Here is a 21565-nt window from a genome sequence, read left to right on the forward strand (position 1 = left end):
TTTGAAGCGATGAATACGAAGTTACATTTTATGACTCGGTGTATAAGTCAAGGTCGATTTTTTTTTGGTCGATTTTGGATCGAAAAAGGTCGACTAATACACCGGCAAATACGGTAATTAAAAAAGACACACGTAGAAAATAAAAAATATTGATAAATATTTCTATTTGTGTGTTGTGTCTCGGCAGGCTGAAGCTGAGGTGGCATCTCTAAACAGGCGTATCCAGCTAGTGGAAGAAGAGTTGGACCGAGCTCAGGAGAGACTTGCTACTGCTCTGCAGAAGCTAGAGGAAGCTGAGAAAGCTGCTGATGAGAGTGAAAGGTGCAATACCCACTCCATAAAGATTTTTAGCACTTCTTGCCAACCATGGTTCCCCCCTAAACTCAATCAAAGTATTCATAAAAAGTATGACACATGACTGTAACTCAACCCTCTGTTGAAACAATACTGGTAATCAATGTCATTATTGGAAATTGAAAGTGTGACGATCAACCTACTTGTGTGGCAAAAAATAAGGTGCGTAATGGTGATGATTTGGTTACATTATACATCTACACGCAGAATAATATTTTTGTGATTTAGAGGAATGAAGGTCATAGAGAACAGAGCAAGTAAGGACGAGGAGAAAATGGAGATCCAAGAGATGCAGCTGAAAGAGGCCAAACATATCGCTGAAGAAGCCGATCGCAAATATGAAGAGGTGAGACACATCCCCTCTTTATTGGCATTGTCACTTATTTGCCAAATCCACTGTTTCTAAATCCAGAGTATGTTCTGTACTCACATTAGGGGAATGACACATTATGTTTATGATCTGAAGTTAGTATGAATCTCAAGGCAGGACTTTACACTAACATTGTAAACAAGCAACTGTGCTTTTTAAAATGTTCTGAACCAAAACACTGCATGTGAATGCTGCATTCTTTTGTTTTCAGTTAGGAAATGTGTTGTGACTTTTCATGTGTGTATTGTACATGTCTGTAGGTCGCACGTAAACTTGTGATTCTTGAGGGCGACCTGGAGCGTTCAGAGGAGCGTGCTGAGGTGGCCGAGGCGTAAGTCAACACTTGTGCCATAAAACAGCAAAACCGACACAAAAACTATCATTCATTATTCATGTCATAGCAAAGATCATGTCATCCGTATGATGAGCACATGGGACGAACTAGTGACAATTTTCAGGTCCAACTGAATATTCATGTTGACATTTGGTATGTTAGGACTTAGTACATAATGAAAAGCTGTAAACAGTGCATCTGCAGCAGTGTGCAAATGCTAGCTGATTGGATTTGTGGATTTGTGTAGGCAGAAAAGCACTGACATATTTACGTTACCAGCGGTTATCACCTCATTCTTTTTATCTACTCTCTGTTGCCACCCCGTGGCTATGAACAGTGACAATATGCATCGTCTTCTTCCACACAGATATCTCTATTTAAACTGTGAGTTGTCCCCCTTTTAAAGGAAGCCGATTAACTGATAAATTAGTGGTGACTTAATTCAGCTGTAAACACAGCCCATTTGGAACTCCTCCTGTGCTTTTGTCCACAAAATTACCAACACTGGTCGCTTTTGGCTCACACTTGGGCCAGCCGCTGCCCTGAATTTGTGCCACTCCTAAAAATAGGGCCCAAGTGTCTAAAACCCATTTTTGAATAGTTATTCATGTGAGTTATTTAATTGCACGTTCATTTGTATCATTTCATGAACGATCATCAATTGCATCAATTGCATGTGCTTTTTCCTTGCTGCGGGCTTTTATAGATGTGTGAATCACATGTGGCAGGGTGTAACGCACATATTAATGACATGGAGACAAATATTTACGTTTCCCTGTGGATCACGATGTAATGCGTGGCTCACTACACCGCCACCATCACCTGTATGGGATCTTTTGCTCCCCCTCCCTCCCCCTCTACCAAACCACCTGGCTATGGACTAACCCCTGCAGGCGAGTGAGGGAGCTGGAGGAGCAGTTCGGGTTAATGGACCAGAATTTGAAATTCATGATGTGCGGAGAGGAAGAGGTATTTATTGTGCTACTGCTGCCGTGGTTTTCATTTTGAGCTGTTGGGCTCTCCTCCTAAAACCTGCCATCTCAACACTGTTCTCATTCCTCCTTCTATCCTGCACGCATGATCATGTCTGAAAATTTCGTTCATCTTTTAAGAAGGATGGGTGATTTTATTCTATGAAGATTTGTACAACTTTTATGGATTTCAATTGAAGTGACTTTATACCCTATAGTCGACTATTTGAGAAAAAGGCAAAATATTTAAACATTTGTTCTAATCTATATTAGGTCGCTCTTCACTTTTGGGGGAAACTTTCAGTTAAACTCGGTTTATAAATAATTTACACGTTCTGTGTCTGACTTCATAAGACCAAGTCGGGTTGTTGTGATGCGTCTAGTGTGTTGGTGGAGTGCCCAGTGCATGTCACTTCTCACTGTCAACCCTCACCGCTGGCTAGCAGTATGCAAACGGGAGAGCCGAGTGCGTAAGTCTCTCCCTGCCAGTACATAGCTTCTCTAACAGCAAGCCCTATGTAGTGCCTCCACGCGCCGACACATGGTAACTGGGTACAACACGGACCCAGGCAAAACTACAAGGGAGTCGGAGGAGGTCTGGCCCCTAGACGTGCGGCATGTAGGCCCACCGGTGTGTGGACACGCCCTGGTGCCCACGAATCAGCCCCCAACTATGGGTTAAATAGTACCACTGCCCAAAGGGCTCCTCGGGAGAGGAATAGGCTAAGGGAGTCAACCCCTATAGAAAATCAATTTCCCCTTGGGTTGGTGTCAGGAAGGGCATCCGACTGTAAAAAGTTTTGCTCCAAAAATATTCTCAGAATGGCTAGACAAACACAGAAGAGGCGGGGTACAGCCTTAAGTACCCTGTGGGCATTTTCATCAGCCTACGACAAAAAGAATGATGGAAAAGGAGGCCAAACCACAGGTGGATATGATGGCTCTCAGCCCGATGGACTGCGGGGAGGTCTGAACCGGAATAGAGAGGGGCAGGAGGCATGTGTTAGGGTGGCTACATGGAAGATCGGCAGCATGTCGCACCGATCCGGGGAGGTGGTTGAGGCTCTACACAGGAGAAGGGTGGATGTCTGCTGTGTCCAGGAGTTGAGATGGAAGGGTGGAAGTGCAAGGATGCTGGGTGCAATCGGCAGAAGGTACAAGTTCTTCTGGCAAGGCTGCAATGAAGGGACTGGTGGTGTTGGAGTACTTATTGCTGAAAAGTGGATAGAGCAAGAGCTAAGCATTAGCAGGGTAAATGAGCAGATCATCTTTGTGAAGTTGATTGTTGGGAAGCGCCTGACAAAGGTAATTTCAATCTATGCCCCTCAAATTGGCAGAAATCAGGACGAGAAGGATGCGTTCTGGGACAAGGCCATCATGGTGCTGTCAGGGATCCCCCAGAATGAGGTCATAATTCTGGGAGGTGATCTGAATGGACACGTGGGGAGGGAGTCAGATGGCTTTGAGGGGGTACATGGGGGACAGGGGTACGGCATGCGGAACGCAGGGGGAGAGAGGATCCTAGAGTTCGGCGACGCACTGGAGCTGGTGCTGTGCAACACGCTTTTCAAGAAGGACGAAGCCAAATTAGTAACATACAGTTCGGGTGGCTGCAAGAGCACAATAGATTACATCATGGTCAGAAAGGAGGACCGCGTCTTGGTCAGGGATGCCAAGGCAATCCCCGGAGAAGAGTGTGTGTCTCAGCATCGCCTAGTCATCAGAGACCTAACTCTGCGAATCAAGATGGTGGGGGCTAAGAAGCATCCTCCCAAGTTGAAGGTGTGGAAGCTACATAGCGCAGGGAGTAAAAACGAGTTGAGGGAGAAGATTGAGCATATAGCAGAAGAAGTGGAGGAGATGATGGAGTCGGGTGGTGTGGATGGCAAGTGGCAGGCAATGAAGAAGGCTCTGCTTGAAGCTACAGAGGAGGTGTGCGGATGGTCAAAGGGTAAAGCAAGACCAAGAGAGACATGGAATGACAGTGTCGAAAGAGTAGTGAATGAGAAGAGGAGGTGCCATAAAGTATGGAAGAAATCTAAAAGGGAGGCAGACCGAGCGCGGTATGTAGAGGCAAAGAGGGCGTCACGGACAGCAGTGTGGGAGGCCCAAGAGACCAAGAGGAAAGAATTTGCAAGTGAATTGGAGAGTGAGAGAGGACGAAAGAGCTTCTTCAAGATAGCAAAGCAAATGGTTAAGGAGAGAGGTGATGTGACCGGTGCAAACTGTGTAAAGGATGAGGATGGCAACATCGTGACAGACAACAGAGGAGAGAAGGAAGTATGGCGAAGGTACATGGAGAAGCTGCTGAATGTGGAGAATGACTGGGATGGAGAGGTGGGATGCGACGAAGTGGAGGGTGAATGTGGCCTGATCATGCGAACAGAAGTGGGGAAAGCCATGAAGGCCATGAAGGATGGAAAGGCAGCTGGACCATCTGGAGTGGTGGCAGAGATGCTAAAGGCAGCGGGAGACGTCGGTGTGCAGTGGATGACTGACCTGTGTAACAGTGTCATTGCTGAGGGGCACATTCCGGAGGACTGGACAAGAAGCGTCCTGGTGCCGCTATTCAAAGGGAAGGGGGACCCACTCGTATGCGGGTCATACAGGGCCATAAAGCTGCTGGAGCATGGAATGAAGTTGTTAGAGAGGGTGTTGGAAAGGAGGGTGAGATCACAGGTGGACAAGATGCAGTATGGCTTCATGCCTGGTAAAGGTACAACAGACGCAATTTTTGTCATCCGACAGATGCAAGAGAAACACCAGGAGAAGAGGAAGAGGTTGAACTTCGCTTTTGTTGACCTGGAAAAAGCATTCGACAGGGTGCCAAGGGAGGTGGTGAGATGGGCCTTAAGGAAGTCGGGCCAGGAAGAGGGACTGGTTAAGGCTGTGATGACTCTCTACTGCAGAGCATGCACAGCTGTTAGAACAGGAGTTGGCGACAGTAATGGGTTTGAAGTAAGGGTAGTGGTGCACCAGGGATCAGTGCTCAGCCCATTATTGTTTGCTATCGTGAGGGATGTGGTATCAAGGGAAGTGAGGGGTGGACTACCATGGGAGCTGCGCTACGCGGATGACCTGGTATTGATGGCTCACAGTCGAGAAGACCTAGCTAGGAAGCTAGCAGCCTGGAAGACCTGCCTGGAAGTGAAAGGAATGAAGGTGAATGCGGCAAAATCAAAGGTCATGGTCGGTGGTGCTGGCCTGGGAGTGGTACCACAGTCAGGAGCATGGCCATGTGGAGTTTGCGGGAAGGGAGTGCAAGCTAACTCTATCCGGTGCAAGGGTTGTCAGAGATGGGTGCACCGGAGATGCAGCGGAGTAAAAGGCAGCCTACTAGCTGCAAGTGAGACCTTCAAATGCAAGCGGTGCAGGGGAGAAGTCGCCCAAGCAGACCCAGCTGAGCAAGAGGGGCTCATAGTAGATGGGGAGATGTACGAGGTGGTGGACAGCTTCTGCTACCTTGGAGACATACTTAACGCTGATGGGGGGTGGACCTAGCTGTTAGAGATTTGCTCACTCCAACTTATTTTGCAAGAACCACACGGGAGACAAGTAAGTCCTTTTTGGACACCTGCAGGTGGAGAGTTCACTCGTTCAAGGAATGAAGTCTGAACCCTCGTTCCTGCGAGGGGATATTTATTAAGAGAAACAGAGTGGGGGTTTGGGTAAACTGGCTAAAGCCCTTGTCCTCTAGTCTAAACATGTCAGGGGATGTTTTATGACCTTGTGATAAGGAGGACAAGGTAAGGTATTTATTACCTGTTGCATTCCAACATAATCCTATGATAAAGATAACCTGGAAAACCCTAACACTAGCAGTGACCACAAGGGTAAGAAGCGGGTGGAAGAAATTCAGGGAACTCATGCCCTTCTTAACATCTAAGGCCCCATCCCTGAAGATTAGAGGCCAAGTGTACTCAGCCTGCGTCAGAAGTAGTATGACGTACGGAAGTGAGGCATGGGCCCTGAAAACAGAACACGAAGACAAACTAAACTGAGCAGAAATGAGGATGATCAGATGGATGTGTGGTGTGTCAATGAGGGAGAAAAAAACCAGTGCAGAGCTGAGAAAGAAGATGGGAGTGGAGATGTGGTGAGGAGAGGCAGACTGCGATGGTACGGACATGTAGTGAGGAAGGACGAGAACGACTGGGTGAAGAAAGTTATGTCGTATAACGTAGAGGGAACAAAACCCAGTGGCCGACCTAAAAAGACCTGGCAGACGACCGTGTCAGCCGACATGAAGGCACTCGGCATCAACCACGAGATGGCCATGGACCGTTCCCGGTGGAAGAAAGCCATATCAAGAACCCAGTCCAACCCAGCGGCGCCTGGAAAACGGACTTTAAACCGATGATAGTGATGATGTTCACAAAGTATGTGTTGTTCAGTGAAGTTACCAGCACCAAAAAGACAAAAAAGGTTGCTTATTTTTTAAGCAACTTTTTCTGATGCAATGATTTTATTGCAATGTATGTATGTTGTTTCTTCATCCATTTTGTTTTTATCATACAATAGTGCAGCAGTAACCCATTTGACAAAAGTCTCCATGGGAACATGAAAAAAGGAAAATGTACTATTGTGTATAGAATTTTGGATTTATATACTGTATATCTGATACGTTCTCGTATCAAACCCGTCATCACCTATTTGATTTACTGTGAACTTTTTTTTTAGTTTTATAGTATTTTAATTCAAGTGAGGCAGACACAAAATTATAAGCACACTATTCAGTGGAAATTCCAGTATTTTAGATCAATCTTTGTTCTCCTTTACTGTCCTACTTTTCTAGTTACTCTTTTTCTTCCCTCTTGTTTTCCTCTTTCCATCATTGCTCAGTAAATCAGGTGATCTTGAGGAAGAATTGAAAAATGTCACCAACAACTTGAAGTCACTGGAGGCTCAGGCTGAAAAGGTACAGAAAATTATTGGTATTGTATTTATTCATCAAATTCTAATATTTGGCTGAACAATAAAAACAAATTGCAGTTTAATATTATTTTTTTCAAGACTCTCTTCCCATGTAAACAATAAATTAATCTATATTACAATAAACATCATGGGATTTAATATACAAAAATGTTTGCCTTTATAGGTTAGGCTAACATTAAAAATAAACGTGAATGAACCATAACATAATACGAAAGACAGTTTACTTATCTCCTTCATTAAAGTCATTTTCTTAACACCTGCAATCTTTTAAGGGTTCACTACGACAACTTCACAAAACGTGTGGCATAAACTTAAGTCATTAAGTCATAAATAATATTACAACAAGAATGCTAACCAATTTGTGGCTTCATCACTTCAACTTTTCACATGTGGACTGCACTTAAGCACTAAATTTACAGTACAATATATTTTAAAAAAAAAAATCAAAATTCCACCCTTTGCAATTTGAAAATTCCATCCATTGCCATAAGTGTATACTGGAGTGTTGGCCTCCCTCAGAATAATAGTTGTATAGTGTAAAGTTCTTAACGCACATCTTTAATTCCTGTTACTTTGCTATTTGTAATTACACATTTCTGTTAATATTTCTCTGATTGCTGTTTCTATTTTGAAGACAATATAAAACTCCTTAATTTCTAAATAGCAATCTTCACCTATGTGTTTTTGTGAGACTATACGTGTATGGTTGGTGGGGAGGTGGGTGTGGCGGGGTGGTCGTGGGGACAGCGAGGTAATCGTGTGATTTATCATATAGTATTGGTACAGTGAAGTGAGGCTTGTCCATTTAGTTTTGCTGTAGATGGAAAACATCTGATGAATCTGACATTAAAATATGAGTTATAAGATAAACTAGAAAATGCAATAACTTTGAATCACTTCTTGGGGAAGGATGCCGAATGAGTTGAATTACTTAAGAAATGTGGAAAATAGAAGTGTAAAATGAAATTTTGGAGAATTTGTGGTGAAAATTTCAAATTTTTGGTAAGTGGGAAGTTGTGGAATACGTAAGAAAATGATGAACAGTTGAAAGTTTGAACGGGGTGAATCGGTTGAAAAATGTAGAATTTAGAGTTGAAAACGACATTTTGGAGAATTTGGTTGAATTTCAAATTTGAAAGTTTGGAATTTTTGGTAAATGGGAAGTTGTGGAACAGGTAGGCAAAAGATGAACAGTTGAAAGTTGGAATGGGTTAAATCGGTTACAAAATGTAGAAGTTAGAGCAAATGTTGAATCCCCATAGAGAATGAATGGGAATTTAAAAGAAAAAGCAATTGCGCCAAAATGTTTTGAAATTTGGAATGAAACAAATATATGCCTTCAGGAGGTTCACTTTTGGGGTTAAAATGTTGAAACGGGTTTAATCGGACAAAATCGCAAAAGGTAGCGCAAATGTAGCTATTTGGGGCACTTTGTGTTGAAAAAGGTCACTTCCGGTTTGATTCGTGTCACTTCCGGTTTATTTGGGTCACTTCCGGTTTAACATAGGTCACTTCCGGTTTAGCGGAGGTCACTTCCGGTTTATCTGGGGTCACTTCCGGTTTAAAAAAGGTCACTTCTGGTTTATTGTGGGTCACTTCCGGTTTGATTTGGGGTCACTTCCGGTTTACCTAAGGTCACTTCCGGTTTATTTGGGGTCACTTCCGGTTTGATTTGAGATACTTCCGGTTCATTCTGAGTTCATTGGGGCACTTCAGGGTCAATCCAAGATGGCCGCCACTCTGGAAGTGGGGGTCAAGGGTTGAATTTTGGAAGTGGGGGTGAAGGGGGTGAATATGGTAAGCATAAGGTGAACAAAGTGAATAAAGTTGGAATGGGTTGAATCGGTTGAAAAATGTAGAAATTAGAAGGGAAAAACTAAATTTTTGGAAAATTTGGTGTAAATTTCAAAATTGAAAATTTGGAAATTTTGGTAAGTGGGAAGGTGTGGAATAGGTATGCAAAAGATGAACAGTTAAAAGTTGGAACGAGTTGAATCGGTGGAAAACTGTCGAAATTAGAAGTGAAAAACTAAATTTTGTGAAATTTTGCAAAATTTTGTGCAAATTTTAAAAGTGAAAACGTGAAATTTTTGAATTTGGCAAGTTTGGGAATGTCCCCAATGTGATTTGAATGTGTTGAAATAAGTGAATTTCAAACTGGAACAACAAAAACGTGAAATGTTGAATCTGCCATTAAGAATGAATGGGGAAAAAAATGCCACAAAATCGTGAATTTTGTGAAATTTTTCGAACAAAAAAAATGTAAGCAGCCGTGTCATGAATATTTGGAATAAGTGAAAAGTGGAACGGAGTGAATCGGTTGAAGTATGTGGAAGTAGTTAAGCGTCAAAAAAGTGAGCGGAATAAGTAGAATAATAATAATAACTAGAATTTGCAATTCCTGAAGAAATTGCGTGTGAAGGTGAAGAGGTTGAATAAATACTTGGGGAATGCTGCAGAATGATGTTGAAAAGAGTTGAATCGGTTGAAAAATGTAGAAATTAGAAGGGAAAAAGCAAATTTGGGTAAATTGGGTGTGAATTTAAAAAGTGAAAATTTGGAATTTTGGGTAAGTGGGAAGTTGTGGAATAGGTAGGAAAATGAATAACAGTTGAAAGGTGGAATGGGTTGAATAAGTTGAAAAATGTAGAAAATAGAGTAGAAAAACAAAATTGTAGAGAATTTTTGGTAAGTGGGAAGTTGTGGAATAGGAAGGCAAAAGATGAACAGTTGAAAGTTGGAACGAGTTGAATCGGTTAAAAAATGTAGAAGTTAGAGCAAATCTTGAATCCTAATAGAGAATGAATGGGAATTAAAAGAAAAAAAATGCACCAAAATTTTTTGAAATTTGGAACAAAAGGAAAAAAACGGCTTCAGGAAGTTCAATTTTGGGGTTAAAATGTTGAAACTGGTTTAATCGGGCAAAATTTGCAAAAGGTAGTGCAAATGTATGTATTTAGGGCACTTAATGTTGAAATATGGTCACTTCCGGTTTGATTTGGGTCACTTCCGGTCTATTTGGGTCACTTCCTGTTTGAATAGAGGCACTTCCGGTCTAGCTGAGGTCACTTCCGGTTTATTTGGGGTCACTTCCGGTTTAAAAAGGTCACTTCCGGTTTAAAAAGGTCACTTCCGGTTTGATTTGGGGTCACTTCCGGTTTACCTGAGGTCACTTCCGGTTCATTTGGGGTCACTTCTGGTTACATTTGGGTCACTTCCGGTCTATTTGGGTCACTTCCGGTTTGATAAGAGGCACTTCCGGTCTAGCTGAGGTCACTTCCGGTTTATTTGGGGTCACTTCCGGTTTAAGTAGGTCACTTCCGGTTTAAAAAGCTCACTTCCGGTTTGATTTGGGGTCACTTCCGGTTTACCTGAGGTCACTTCCGGTTCATTTGGGGTCTTTTCCGGTTTGATTTGGGTCACTTCCGGTCTATTAGGGTCACTTCCGGTTTGATTAGAGGCACTTCCGGTCTAGCTGAGGTCACTTCCGGTTTATTTGGGGTCACTTCCGGTTTAAAAAGGTCACTTCCGGTTTAAAAAGGTCACTTCCGGTTTGATTTGGGGTCACTTCCGGTTTGATTTGGGGTCACTTCCGGTTCACCTGAGGTCACTTCCGGTTCATTTGGGGTCAATTCCGGTTCTATTTGGGGTACTTCCAGTTCATTCCGGGTTCATTGGGGCACTTCAGGGTCAATCCAAGATGGCCGCCACTCTGGAAGTGGGGGTCAAGGGTTGAATTGTGGAAGTGGGGGTGAAGGGGGTGAATATGGTAAGCATAAGGTGAACAAAGTGAATAAAGTTGGAATGGGTTGAATCGGTTGAAAAATGTAGAAATTAGAAGGGAAAAACTAAATTTTTGGAAAATTTGGTGTGAATTTCAAAATTGAAAATTTGGAAATTTTGCTAAGTGGGAAGGTGTGGAATAGGTAGGCAAAAGATGAACAGTTGAAAGTTGGAACGAGTTGAATCGGTGGAAAAATGTAGAAACTAGAAGTGAAAAACAAAATTTTGTGAAATTTTGCAAAATTGTGTGCAAATTTTAAAAGTGAAAACGTGAAATTTTTGAATTTGGCAAGTTTGGGAATGTCCCCAATGTGATTTGAATGTGTTGAAATAAGTGAATTTCAAACTGGAACAACAAAAATGTGAAATGTTGAATCTGCCATTAAGAATGAATGGGGAAAAAAATGCCACAAAATCGTGAATTTTGTGAAAACGGAAAATTTTTCGAACAAAACAAATGTAAGCAGCCGTGTCATGAATATTTGGAATAAGTGAAAAGTGGAACGGAGTGAATCGGTTGAAGTATGTGGAAGGAGTTAAGCGTCAAAAAAGTGAGCGGAATAAGTAGAATAATAATAATAATAATAATAAAGGACAGCAATAACAATAGTGTGAAGGTCTCCACCTTCACACTAATAATAATAATAATAATAATAATAATAATAAAGGACAGCAATAACAATAGTGTGAAGGTCTTCACCTTCACACTAATAATAATAATAATAATAAAGGACAGCAATAACAATAGTGTGAAGGTCTTCACCTTCACACTAATAATAATAATAATAATAAAGTAGAATAACAATGTGTGAAGGCCTTCGCCTTCACACAATAATAATAATAATAAAGTAGAATAACAATGTGTGAAGGCCTTCGCCTTCACACAATAATAAAGTAGAATAACAATGTGTGAAGGCCTTCGCCTTCACACAATAATAATAATAATAATAATAATAATAAAGTAGAATAACAATGTGTGAAGGCCTTCGCCTTCACACAATAATAAAGTAGAATAACAATGTGTGAAGGCCTTCGCCTTCACACAATAATAATAATAATAATAATAAAGTAGAATAACAATGTGTGAAGGCCTTCGCCTTCACACAATAATAATAAAGTAGAATAACAATGTGTGAAGGCCTTCGCCTTCACACAATAATAATAATAATAAAGTAGAATAACAATGTGTGAAGGCCTTCGCCTTCACACAATAATAATAATAATAATAATAAAGTAGAATAACAATGTGTGAAGGCCTTCGCCTTCACACAACTAGAATTGCAATTCCTGGAGAAATTGCGTGTGAAGGCGAAGACCTTCGCACTATTGTTATTCTACTTTTTTCGAAATGAAAGACAGGAAAAATGAAAAAGGGCAATTAATGAATATAAATGATGATGAATAAAGTAAATGGGTAAAATGATGTGTTAAAATGATAAGCAGGAAAAATAAAAAGGGAAATAAATGATGACAAATGATGATGAATGAAATAAATGGGAAAAATAAGTGGTAAAAATAAAAAGGGAAATAAATAATGATAAATGATGATAAATAAAATAAATAGGAAAAATGATTAGTGGGAATGGTAAATAAATGATAAATTATGAATAAAATAAATGGGAAAATGACGAGAGTTACAAATGAAAAGCGTGAATAATGATAAGCGGGAAGAATAAAAAGGAAATTAAATTATAAAATAGATGGGAAAATGACAAAAGTTACAAATGATAAACGATAAAGATGATAAGCGGGAAGAATATAAAGGAAATCAAATTATTATACAATAAATGGGAAAATGACGAGAGTTACAAATGAAAAGCGTGAATAATGATAAGCGGGAAGAATAAAAAGGAAATTAAATTATTATAAAATAAATGGGAAAATGACAAAAGTTACAAATGATAAACGATATAAATGATAAGCGGGAAGAATATAAAGGAAATCAAATTATTATACAATAAATGGCAAAATGACGAGAGTTACAAATGATAAGCATTAAAAATGATAAGCGGGAAGAATAAAAATGAAAATAAATTATTATTAAAATAAATGGTAAAGTTACAAATCATAAGCGTTAAAAATATTAAGCAGTGAATAAAAAGGAAAAATAGCAGTACCCAGAGTTGCAATCGAACTCACGCGGGGAAGAGGCTCGAGTTAACAAGCGCCCGTGTTACCACCTGAGCTAATTTATTTGCTTTTCTGATGTGGTGTAATGTGCTTAATGTCATGAATGTTCATGTTGAATGCGCCATTAAGAATGAATGCGTAATTTTACACCACAAATGTACTAATTATGCAAAAACGATAAATGTTTATGACGAAAAAAACTGCAGCCAGTGTCGTGTGAGTTTGTGCCTTCGCCTTCACACAATAATAGAGAATGGTGTAGAATAACATATGTGTGAAGGCCATCGCCTTCACACAATAATAATAATAGAGAATGGTGTAGAATAACATATGTGTGAAGGCCATCGCCTTCACACAATAATAGAGAATGTTGTAGAATAACATATGTGTGAAGGCCATCGCCTTCACACAATAATAATAGAGAATGGTGTAGAATAACATATGTGTGAAGGCCATCGCCTTCACACAATAATAATAAAGGACAGCAATAACAATAGTGTGAAGGTCTTCACCTTCACACTAATAATAATAAAGGACAGCAATAACAATAGTGTGAAGGTCTTCACCTTCACACTAATAATAATAAAGGACAGCAATAACAATAGTGTGAAGGTCTTCACCTTCACACTAATAATAATAATAATAAAGGACAGCAATAACAATAGTGTGAAGGTCTTCACCTTCACACTAATAATAAAGGACAGCAATAACAATAGTGTGAAGGTCTTCACCTTCACACTAATAATAATAATAATAATAAAGGACAGCAATAACAATAGTGTGAAGGTCTTCACCTTCACACTAATAATAATAATAATAATAATAAAGGACAGCAATAACAATAGTGTGAAGGTCTTCACCTTCACACTAATAAAGGACAGCAATAACAATAGTGTGAAGGTCTTCACCTTCACACTAATAATAAAGACAGCAATAACAATAGTGTGAAGGTCTTCACCTTCACACTAATAATAAAGGACAGCAATAACAATAGTGTGAAGGTCTTCACCTTCACACTAATAATAATAATAATAATAATAATAATAATAATAATAAAGTAGAATAACAATGTGTGAAGGCGAATAATAACAAGACATGGACTGCCAAGTATTTCTTTACAGAAATGAAAGCTAAAGCCATGTGCCTGATTTGTGGTACACAGGTCGCTGTGTTTAAATAATATAATTTGAGTCGCCACTACACGACCAAGCATGAGAAAAAATACATCTGTCTGATAAACAGGGCGCATCAGAGGCTGATGCATTGCTAGCAAAACTGCAAGCCCAACAAGGACTTTTTATCAAACTTCACACCCAGAGATGGAGCGGCTTTGTCATTTGAGGAAAAGTTAAAGAAGTTAAGAATAAATTGTACTGGTTAATAATTGTTTTTTTTTATTTGACCTTTACACCACAATTTCACATAGCTTAATATAAACATAAACAGAATAATTGTATTCTAATTACCAGTACCAAATATTTAACATAAATAATTTAGTGCATTTTACAATGGAAGAAAATTGAGCAGGTTTAAGTTATCGTAGGTGTGGCCCTCTGACACAACTCAGGTTTTTCATGTGGCCCCTTGTAAAAATTAATTGCCCACCCCTGGTCTAGATTGATGAGTTACTTTTGTCAATGGCCCATACATTCTTTTGATTGCATTCTTTATTAATAACTACTATTACTATTATTTTTAGTACTCACAGAAGGAGGACAAATATGAAGAAGAAATAAAACTTCTTACTGACAAACTTAAAGAGGTAAGTCGTGTTTCTTGTTTGTTTCATTGTGTGATTCTGTTTCTGCTAAGAACTGCTCATTTGAATAAGTGAAGAATGTAAATGTATGTGAGACATTATTAACATAATTTTCGCTGTGCGTTTCAGGCTGAGACCCGAGCAGAGTTTGCAGAGCGATCTGTGGCCAAGCTGGAGAAGACCATTGATGATCTCGAAGGTATTCAGTTATTTTTTTGTATCTGTCCTATCCTTGCTGTGTCCACTAACTACACTAAATAGAATAACGTGACAGTAACAAAAAACAGAATCGCCAACCCTCTGCCTGCTATTCATGTTAATGAAGTTGTGCTCAATTTTACGTATAACTGAGCATTCAATACAACATTCATTATAATTATTTAAGATTTAATAGTGCATTACAATTCGATAGGACTAAATTACTCCATCAACAGCTTTTATAAATATATGCATTCTTATTTATTAAATTGTTTGACATCCTTTGATTTGAAAATAGTTTGCACCTGACTGTGCCCTAAAGTCTGTATAATTTTTCCTTTTCCCATCATCTTTTCAAAACTGTTACATGGAGAATTTGATTTTGTGGAGTTTGGGAGCTACTTTTCTTTTAATCAGCAGGGATGAGAATCTTCCGCGGAACCGCGGATTTTCGTGTTTTTTTTCCGTCGGGAGTATCATTTTCGTGAATCGTGTAGGTTTTGATTTTGTAGATAAAATTGTTTTTACATGGGGGGCGGCTGGCAACAGTATTGCAACAACAGCCGCCTTATTTTCGGTAGCATTTTGGCGCTACTTTCGTCATATCATTTGCCTATTCATTTGCCTAATTAGCAAAAGTTTTTTTTTTAGCCAGCATGGCGAAAGTTTTAGAGAAAAAAGACGAGGATCGTGCCAGGGAAATAGACAAGTCGAACGGGATCAGGAACTGCTTCAGATGGGCATTGCTCGAGAGCAGCGTAATCTTACAACTCGGAACACAAAGACGCTCTTAAAGCAATGCTACAGTGAGCGCCCGGCGCGCTTTGTTTGCGCGATCGGACTAAATTTAGCACCCTGCGCACTGAGGTCCACTTAAATATTGGAAAGTACATCAGGACTTTAAAAATATTTTCAAAATTTCAGCGATGGCTCTGTCACAATAATGCAACCAGCGCGGGGCATTTGCGCGGTCGGCGACGCGCTACGATTGCGCGTTCGGCGGTGCGCTGCAGTTGCGCGATCGGACGACAATGCGCAAATGAAAAAATGCCTAAAGCCTTGGAACGGATTACATTTTATCCATTATTTGTAATGGGAAAGTAGATTCGGAATTCGACCGATTCGCTTCTCGAACTGCCTTCTGGAACGGATTGTGGTCGAAAACCGAGGCTTGACTGTATTATATTCACCTTGGTAGCCCACCAAGCAGGAACATTTTTTCAACAAAACTGTTGGAATTGAGTGATGAAATTAATAGTTTTGGGGTTGTTATACTGCCAAAATCCAGGAGTTTCCAGGGAGCTTTCCCCCTGAGCCCCCTCTGGGGCGTTGTCCCTGGCCCCCTGCGGCCCCCAATGGGGGCCTGTGGGCCCTGTGGACCCCAATAGGGGCCTGTGGCAATGGGGGCCCTGCGGCCTCTGGCCCCCTGTGGCAAGGGGGGGGGGGCATGTGGCCCCCAGACCATGGCTACTTTTCATTATTTTTTTTTTCATTTGCCGTTCTCATCCCTGTAATCAGTGGATGACTGTTGCCTACTGGTTTTGCTGTTTTTCGTAATTCTAATTTCCGGTGCGTAGCATCGCAACTTTGCTCATGTAAGTACGTAAAGCCAATCTAAAATAGACCAGCGTTCATTCAAAAACTAGTTTCCGGATTTCAAGCTTGAAGGTGGAATCTCACTGAGCAGTAAATGCTTGCAAGTGTTTGCGCACGTAGTAAAATTAGGTTGCAAAAACATCAGATACCAAACAGTTTTAATGGCCGCAAACAGTTTTTCTTGTTGCCAAGAAATTTTAATGTGTTTAAAATCTAATTAAATCTTATTAATAGGGATGTTCAATACCACATACATCATTTTGATAAGTCACTGACACTAATATCAAGCACCAATATCACTAGAATATTTGATATATAAAATTTCTCCCAAAACAATGACATTATTTAAAAAACAAAAAACAAACATTTTATTCCAATTTTGCAGCAATTTTCCTTAAAATTAATGTCATTCATGAATGACATTTCTCTGTTCTAATTTTAAGTTCCTGATCGTAAAATGGCCACAATAGGGCGGCGGATACCGGTACCTGTCAACGTCATAAGTATTGATACTATGAAATAAGCCTGGTACTGATACCTGGTATCAGTACACGCCGTTACTACATAATAGCAATAATATCTGCAGTGATGTGGACTCAAAGATCTGTCATGGTAAAAAAGGAGCTGAGTCGAAAGGCAAAGCTCTTGATTTACCCATCGAACTATATTTCTGCTCTCACCTATGGTCACAAGCTGTGTACCAGGACCGAGAAAAAAAACACAAGAGCCCAGATGCAAGCGGCCGAAATGAGTTTCCTCTGCATGGGTGTTCTGGGTTGTCCCTGAGAGATGGGTTGAGACACTCTGTTATCCAGGAGGGGCTACACTGCATCAAGAACACAGATGAGTTGGCTCAAGTTTCTGGTTATGATGGTTCCTGGACACCTCCCTGGTGGCATGCCAGTGGGAGGATTCCTTGGGGAGCACATGCTGTAGACACTATGCCTCCTGGCTGGCCCTGGAAAACAGTTTAGAATTCCCCCAAAAGAGCTGGGTGAAGTGACTGGGCTTTGCTGATAAAGCTGCTGCTCTTGTGATCTAATGGATAAGCTAAAGAAAATCTATCAGTGGAGGGACATTGCACATTACAGATTATATAAGAATTTAAGTATTGCATACTTTTTTCACAACCCTTAGCTTTCAGTATACATACACAATGTGACAAAAATGTTTTATTTTCCTTGTATTCTCCCTTGTACACTGTTCGTACCGTTGGGGGTAAAAACGAGTATTATAGTCGAAAAATTATAGTAATTGTTGTGATCATTAATCTACTTCATTAATCATTCATCTAATTCATTTCTTGGCGAAGTGGCCAAGAATGTAGCCCATCACAAAAAAAGATGTTGAGGAAGTATAAGCGCTGTTTGTTTTAGTTGCCTGTTTTCTGTCCACTGGAAGAATAGGTAGATGACACACTCTGGTTGTTGTCAGGCTAGGAACAAGGAGAGGACTCGGATGCAGAGTGACCAAAAAAAGAGGAATTTATTTTGACAGGCGAGAGCCGGCAAAAACCAAAATCACCTCGAAGAGGGAAATCCAGGCAAAACAAACAAACAAAATAGTTCTCTGGGTAAAGCGAGAATAAAAGGGTTCTTCAAAAAACTAGACAAGGTATTCAAAAGTATCTTTCAGCTTACGTGATCGCTAGTACTCCTGACGAGACAAGACGCTCTGGCACAAGACAAGGGGAAGACGCTGACTAAATACACACAGAAGGGTAAGGGCACAGGTGCACACAATTAGGATCAAGGACACAGGTGCACACAATTAGGATCAGGGAAGACAGACTGACGCACAGAGGAAGGCCCACGAACTGAAACGAGATGAGAGTTACCTATCAAAATAAAACAGGAAGTGACAATTCAACAAAAAAGACAAGACAATAACAACCCACAAATCATAACGGGATGACAGTTGTTGTTTTTTCATTGCTCTTTCTTTACACGCAATATGTAATGTACACACACAGCCACACTTAGCACCTTACGCTCGCTATTGCAGCTCCGTGCAGTACTGATGGTAGAGGAATATAGCAAACTTCTGCAGTGATTGCGACTAAATCAGAGGAATAACACATTAAGAAAACAATATACACTCAACTCCACCGTTTTCTACTCTATATTGCAGACTGTATGTACATCAATAGTCTTGCATGATGTGCTCAGTGCATACAAAGACTAAGTATGATGTCTCCCGATAACAGTTTGTTTAATAATAATGTTTGGTTATAAATACAGTTTTGGTAAATTTCTCTCTATCCTGTCTGGCGTTGTGTGTTTGTGTGTGTGTGTGTGTGCGTGCGCGTGTGTGTGTGTGTGCGTGTGTGTGCGTGCGTGCCTGCGTGCGCGTGTGTGTGTTTCTGTGTGTGTGTTCTCCTGCAGATGAAGTGTATGCTCAGAAGTTGAAGGGCAAGGCTCTCAGTGAGGAGCTGGACCTAGCCCTCAATGATATGACTACCCTGTAGAAGCTGTCACTTCTTCTCCTTCCTCTTTCATCTTTTCCCTGTCTGCTTGCTGCGGGATTACTGCATTCAACTGTGGTATTATCAAGCTGGAAAAAAAAAATCTTGAAATGTCATGTTTACCCATCATTGCGCTGCTGGGTCAGGTCCTAAAGAACATCGACCTCCTGAAAGCATTGTAGGTTACAGTTCACCCAGTCAGTGCCAAGTATTTTGCAGCGGTCACACTACTCCCACACATTCAGTTGCAAAACACTCTGCAACTCTCCGTTGTAATAAATGTATTTAAACTCTCTTCATTCTTTGTGTCACTCCAGTCTCTTCTTTTTCACTATCTTTCAAAGCCCCCGCTTGCATTTTTTGCCATCACATATTTTGAAATGACTATAATTCATTTTTAAACCAAACAGTAAACTTTTTCAAAAAGATGTTTGCTCTTTTCTGCTTTTCTTCCGATAAAACTTTGTTTTACAACTCACCATGCACTTTTCTCCTATCTATGTAACCTATTTTTTTTGTGTAGGGGGCTGATGCCATGCTTCACAACCTTCCTTTCCTCCTTAAATACAAAACTCCAGTGAAAAGCAGTGAAGTTGGAACATTGTGTTCCAAGATCACATAGGGCTGTGATTTTTAACTACAGCTATACTGTTAACCCATATAGGTAGTTTTACCCCATGTCAGATTGAAATCTTGAGCCAGCGCATATATCTACTATTCAAGTTACAGAGATCTGTTTGTGAATTACGGCGATCTGCAACTGCAAACACAGTTTGAGCCATCCATCCATTCGTCCATCCATTCATCCATCCATCCATCCATCCATCATCTATACGCTTGTCCCCACAGGGGTTGCGGGCTTGCTGGAGCCTATCCCAGCAGTCATCGGGCAGTAGGCGGGGGACACCCCGTATTGGTTGCCAGCCAATCACAGGGCACACAGATATGAACCATCCGCACTCACAACTATGAGCAATTTGGAGTGCTCAATCGGCCTCCCAAGCATGTTTTTGGGATGTCGGAGGAAAACGGAGGATCCAAAGAAAACCCACGCAGGCACGGGGAGAATATGCAAACTCCACCCAGGAGGGGCCGGAGGTGGAATCGAATCCGCACCCTCCGAGCTTTAAGTGCTCCACCGCGCTGTCCCCAGTTTGTGGATATAATTCTGACTGCTCAATTTGTACATAGTATTAGCAATGTTTGTTGATAATGATCAGACTGAACCAATAGATTGTTTTAAATCGATAAAGTTAAGGTTTGTACCATTTGCAATTTAGGGAAAAAAACTATGAAAATGGATTTATAACGTTGAAGGGCTATTTATTACGGTAAGTTATTTAATTGTTGTGGGTGACTACATAATTTAATATCTTGTATAACGTATGTTGCCTGATTGAGTTGTCGATTTAATGTGTGTTTGGAAGCTCATGTGTCTTTTTAACTTGCAGAAAAACTGGCCTATGCCAAAGAGGAAAACCTGGACATGCACCAGGTGTTGGACCAAACTCTTTTGGAGCTCAACAACCTATAACGTGATTTTCCCAGCCACAACTCTCTCTGTACAATGGAATCCCACTTAAACATCAACATGCACACAAGGATTTTCAAGATGCACACAGAAACCAATTGAAAGGCTCTATGAAATGTTGATACCTAATAAATAAAAATGTTTATGTGCTTAAGAAAATGTACCTTTTCTTTCCTATTAAAGGTTAGTTTTAAGAAATGTATAAATGATTAACACACCCACCTCCCAGTTCAGAGGTGCAGGATTACGACTGCAGTCTTCCTGTGTGGTGTTTGCATGTTCTCCCCGTGCCTGCGTGGATTTTCTCCAAGTAACTCCTGGTCCGATCCATTGACTGTCCTTGACCACGCTCTCAGCTTGCCTCTGTCTGCTTTGACAACGCCCGCCGCCACGACCTCTGCTGGCCTACCTGCCTGTCTGTCCTCACCCCGCAAGCAACCAGCCGTGTGCCGCCACCTGTCGTCAGTCCGCTGCTGCGCTGTTTCTCTGTTGCACCTCAATTTAGAGTTGCTAATGAGATATACAATGACCCACAACATGTTTCTGCTTTTAATCAACATTTCTCCTCTGTACGCTCTAATTTAATTACTAAATACCCCTGCACATTTCTTGCTATTTTCATATAAGCTGTAGAAAGGCGAATTGTTTTATGGCCTAAGTAGAGAGGGCTGCACACATTTTGGGGCTGGTTATTTTGACACAAGTGATGTGTGTAAAATGTTTTCCAAAGGACAAACAGGTGTCGTGCCAAAGTAGTTACCCCCGCGAAAATCGGTATCCCTTGCCGCGAGAGCGAGCGCGCACGCCTTGAGTGGAAAGCGGAAACCGATGCCATACGGTAGACAGTACCAGCTTGCTTTCAGTAAAAACATGAACACACGTTTGCGTCAGTCAACTTCCATTTTTAGAAAGGGTTTTTATTTTATTTTATTTAAGTTCATTCGCGTTCTGCCGTTGACATGAGGTGCGTTCAAAGACCAATCGGAACACTAAATACATCCATCCATTATCTGTAGTGCTTGTCCCCACGGGGGTCGCTGGCGTGCTGGAGCCCATTTTCTGTGATGCCCCCCTATGGAACAGAAAACATTTTGCGCACCCCATGGTTGTACCCTTATTAACATGAAAGAAAACAAAAAA

The 21565-nt window shown here is 40.8% G+C and overlaps 1 protein-coding gene and 2 long non-coding RNA genes across 6 annotated transcripts in view; 1 reads left to right on the forward strand and 2 right to left on the reverse strand.

Annotated features, from left to right (window-relative positions):
- Nucleotides 1–20584, forward strand: part of tpm2 (tropomyosin 2 (beta)) — a 32251-nt gene extending 11667 nt beyond the window's left edge. For 2 of the 4 annotated variants that reach the window (XM_088391259.1, XM_088391261.1), the window contains 7 exons: nucleotides 188–321; nucleotides 583–700; nucleotides 985–1055; nucleotides 6872–6947; nucleotides 14577–14639; nucleotides 14766–14835; nucleotides 20346–20584. In XM_088391259.1, the coding sequence (XP_088247385.1) occupies nucleotides 188–321; nucleotides 583–700; nucleotides 985–1055; nucleotides 6872–6947; nucleotides 14577–14639; nucleotides 14766–14835; nucleotides 20346–20428 (615 nt within the window). In that variant the 3' untranslated portion in view covers nucleotides 20429–20584. Of the gene's footprint in view, nucleotides 1–187; nucleotides 322–582; nucleotides 701–984; nucleotides 1056–6871; nucleotides 6948–14576; nucleotides 14640–14765; nucleotides 14836–18814; nucleotides 20226–20345 lie in introns of those variants that run through there. The other 2 variants (XM_088391258.1, XM_088391260.1) reach the window with 1 other exon arrangement.
- The window catches only part of LOC148390056 (uncharacterized), a 49271-nt gene extending 28364 nt beyond the window's left edge, over nucleotides 1–20907 (reverse strand). The window contains exon 1 of the long non-coding RNA XR_015861568.1: nucleotides 20648–20907. This is a non-coding gene — a long non-coding RNA (uncharacterized LOC148390056). The remainder of the gene's footprint in view (nucleotides 1–20647) is intronic.
- Nucleotides 17074–18125, reverse strand: LOC148390058 (uncharacterized). The gene is made up of 2 exons (XR_015861570.1): nucleotides 18071–18125; nucleotides 17074–17388 (listed from the first exon to the last, which is right to left on the reverse strand). It is a non-coding gene; the product is annotated as an uncharacterized LOC148390058 (long non-coding RNA).
- Nucleotides 20908–21565: the final 658 nt, after the last annotated feature.

Source organism: Syngnathus floridae, chromosome 12 (genome assembly GCF_059516105.1).
Source record: "Syngnathus floridae isolate MCC-2025c chromosome 12, RoL_Sflo_1.0, whole genome shotgun sequence".
In the NCBI taxonomy this organism is placed as follows: Eukaryota; Metazoa; Chordata; class Actinopteri; order Syngnathiformes; family Syngnathidae; genus Syngnathus; species Syngnathus floridae.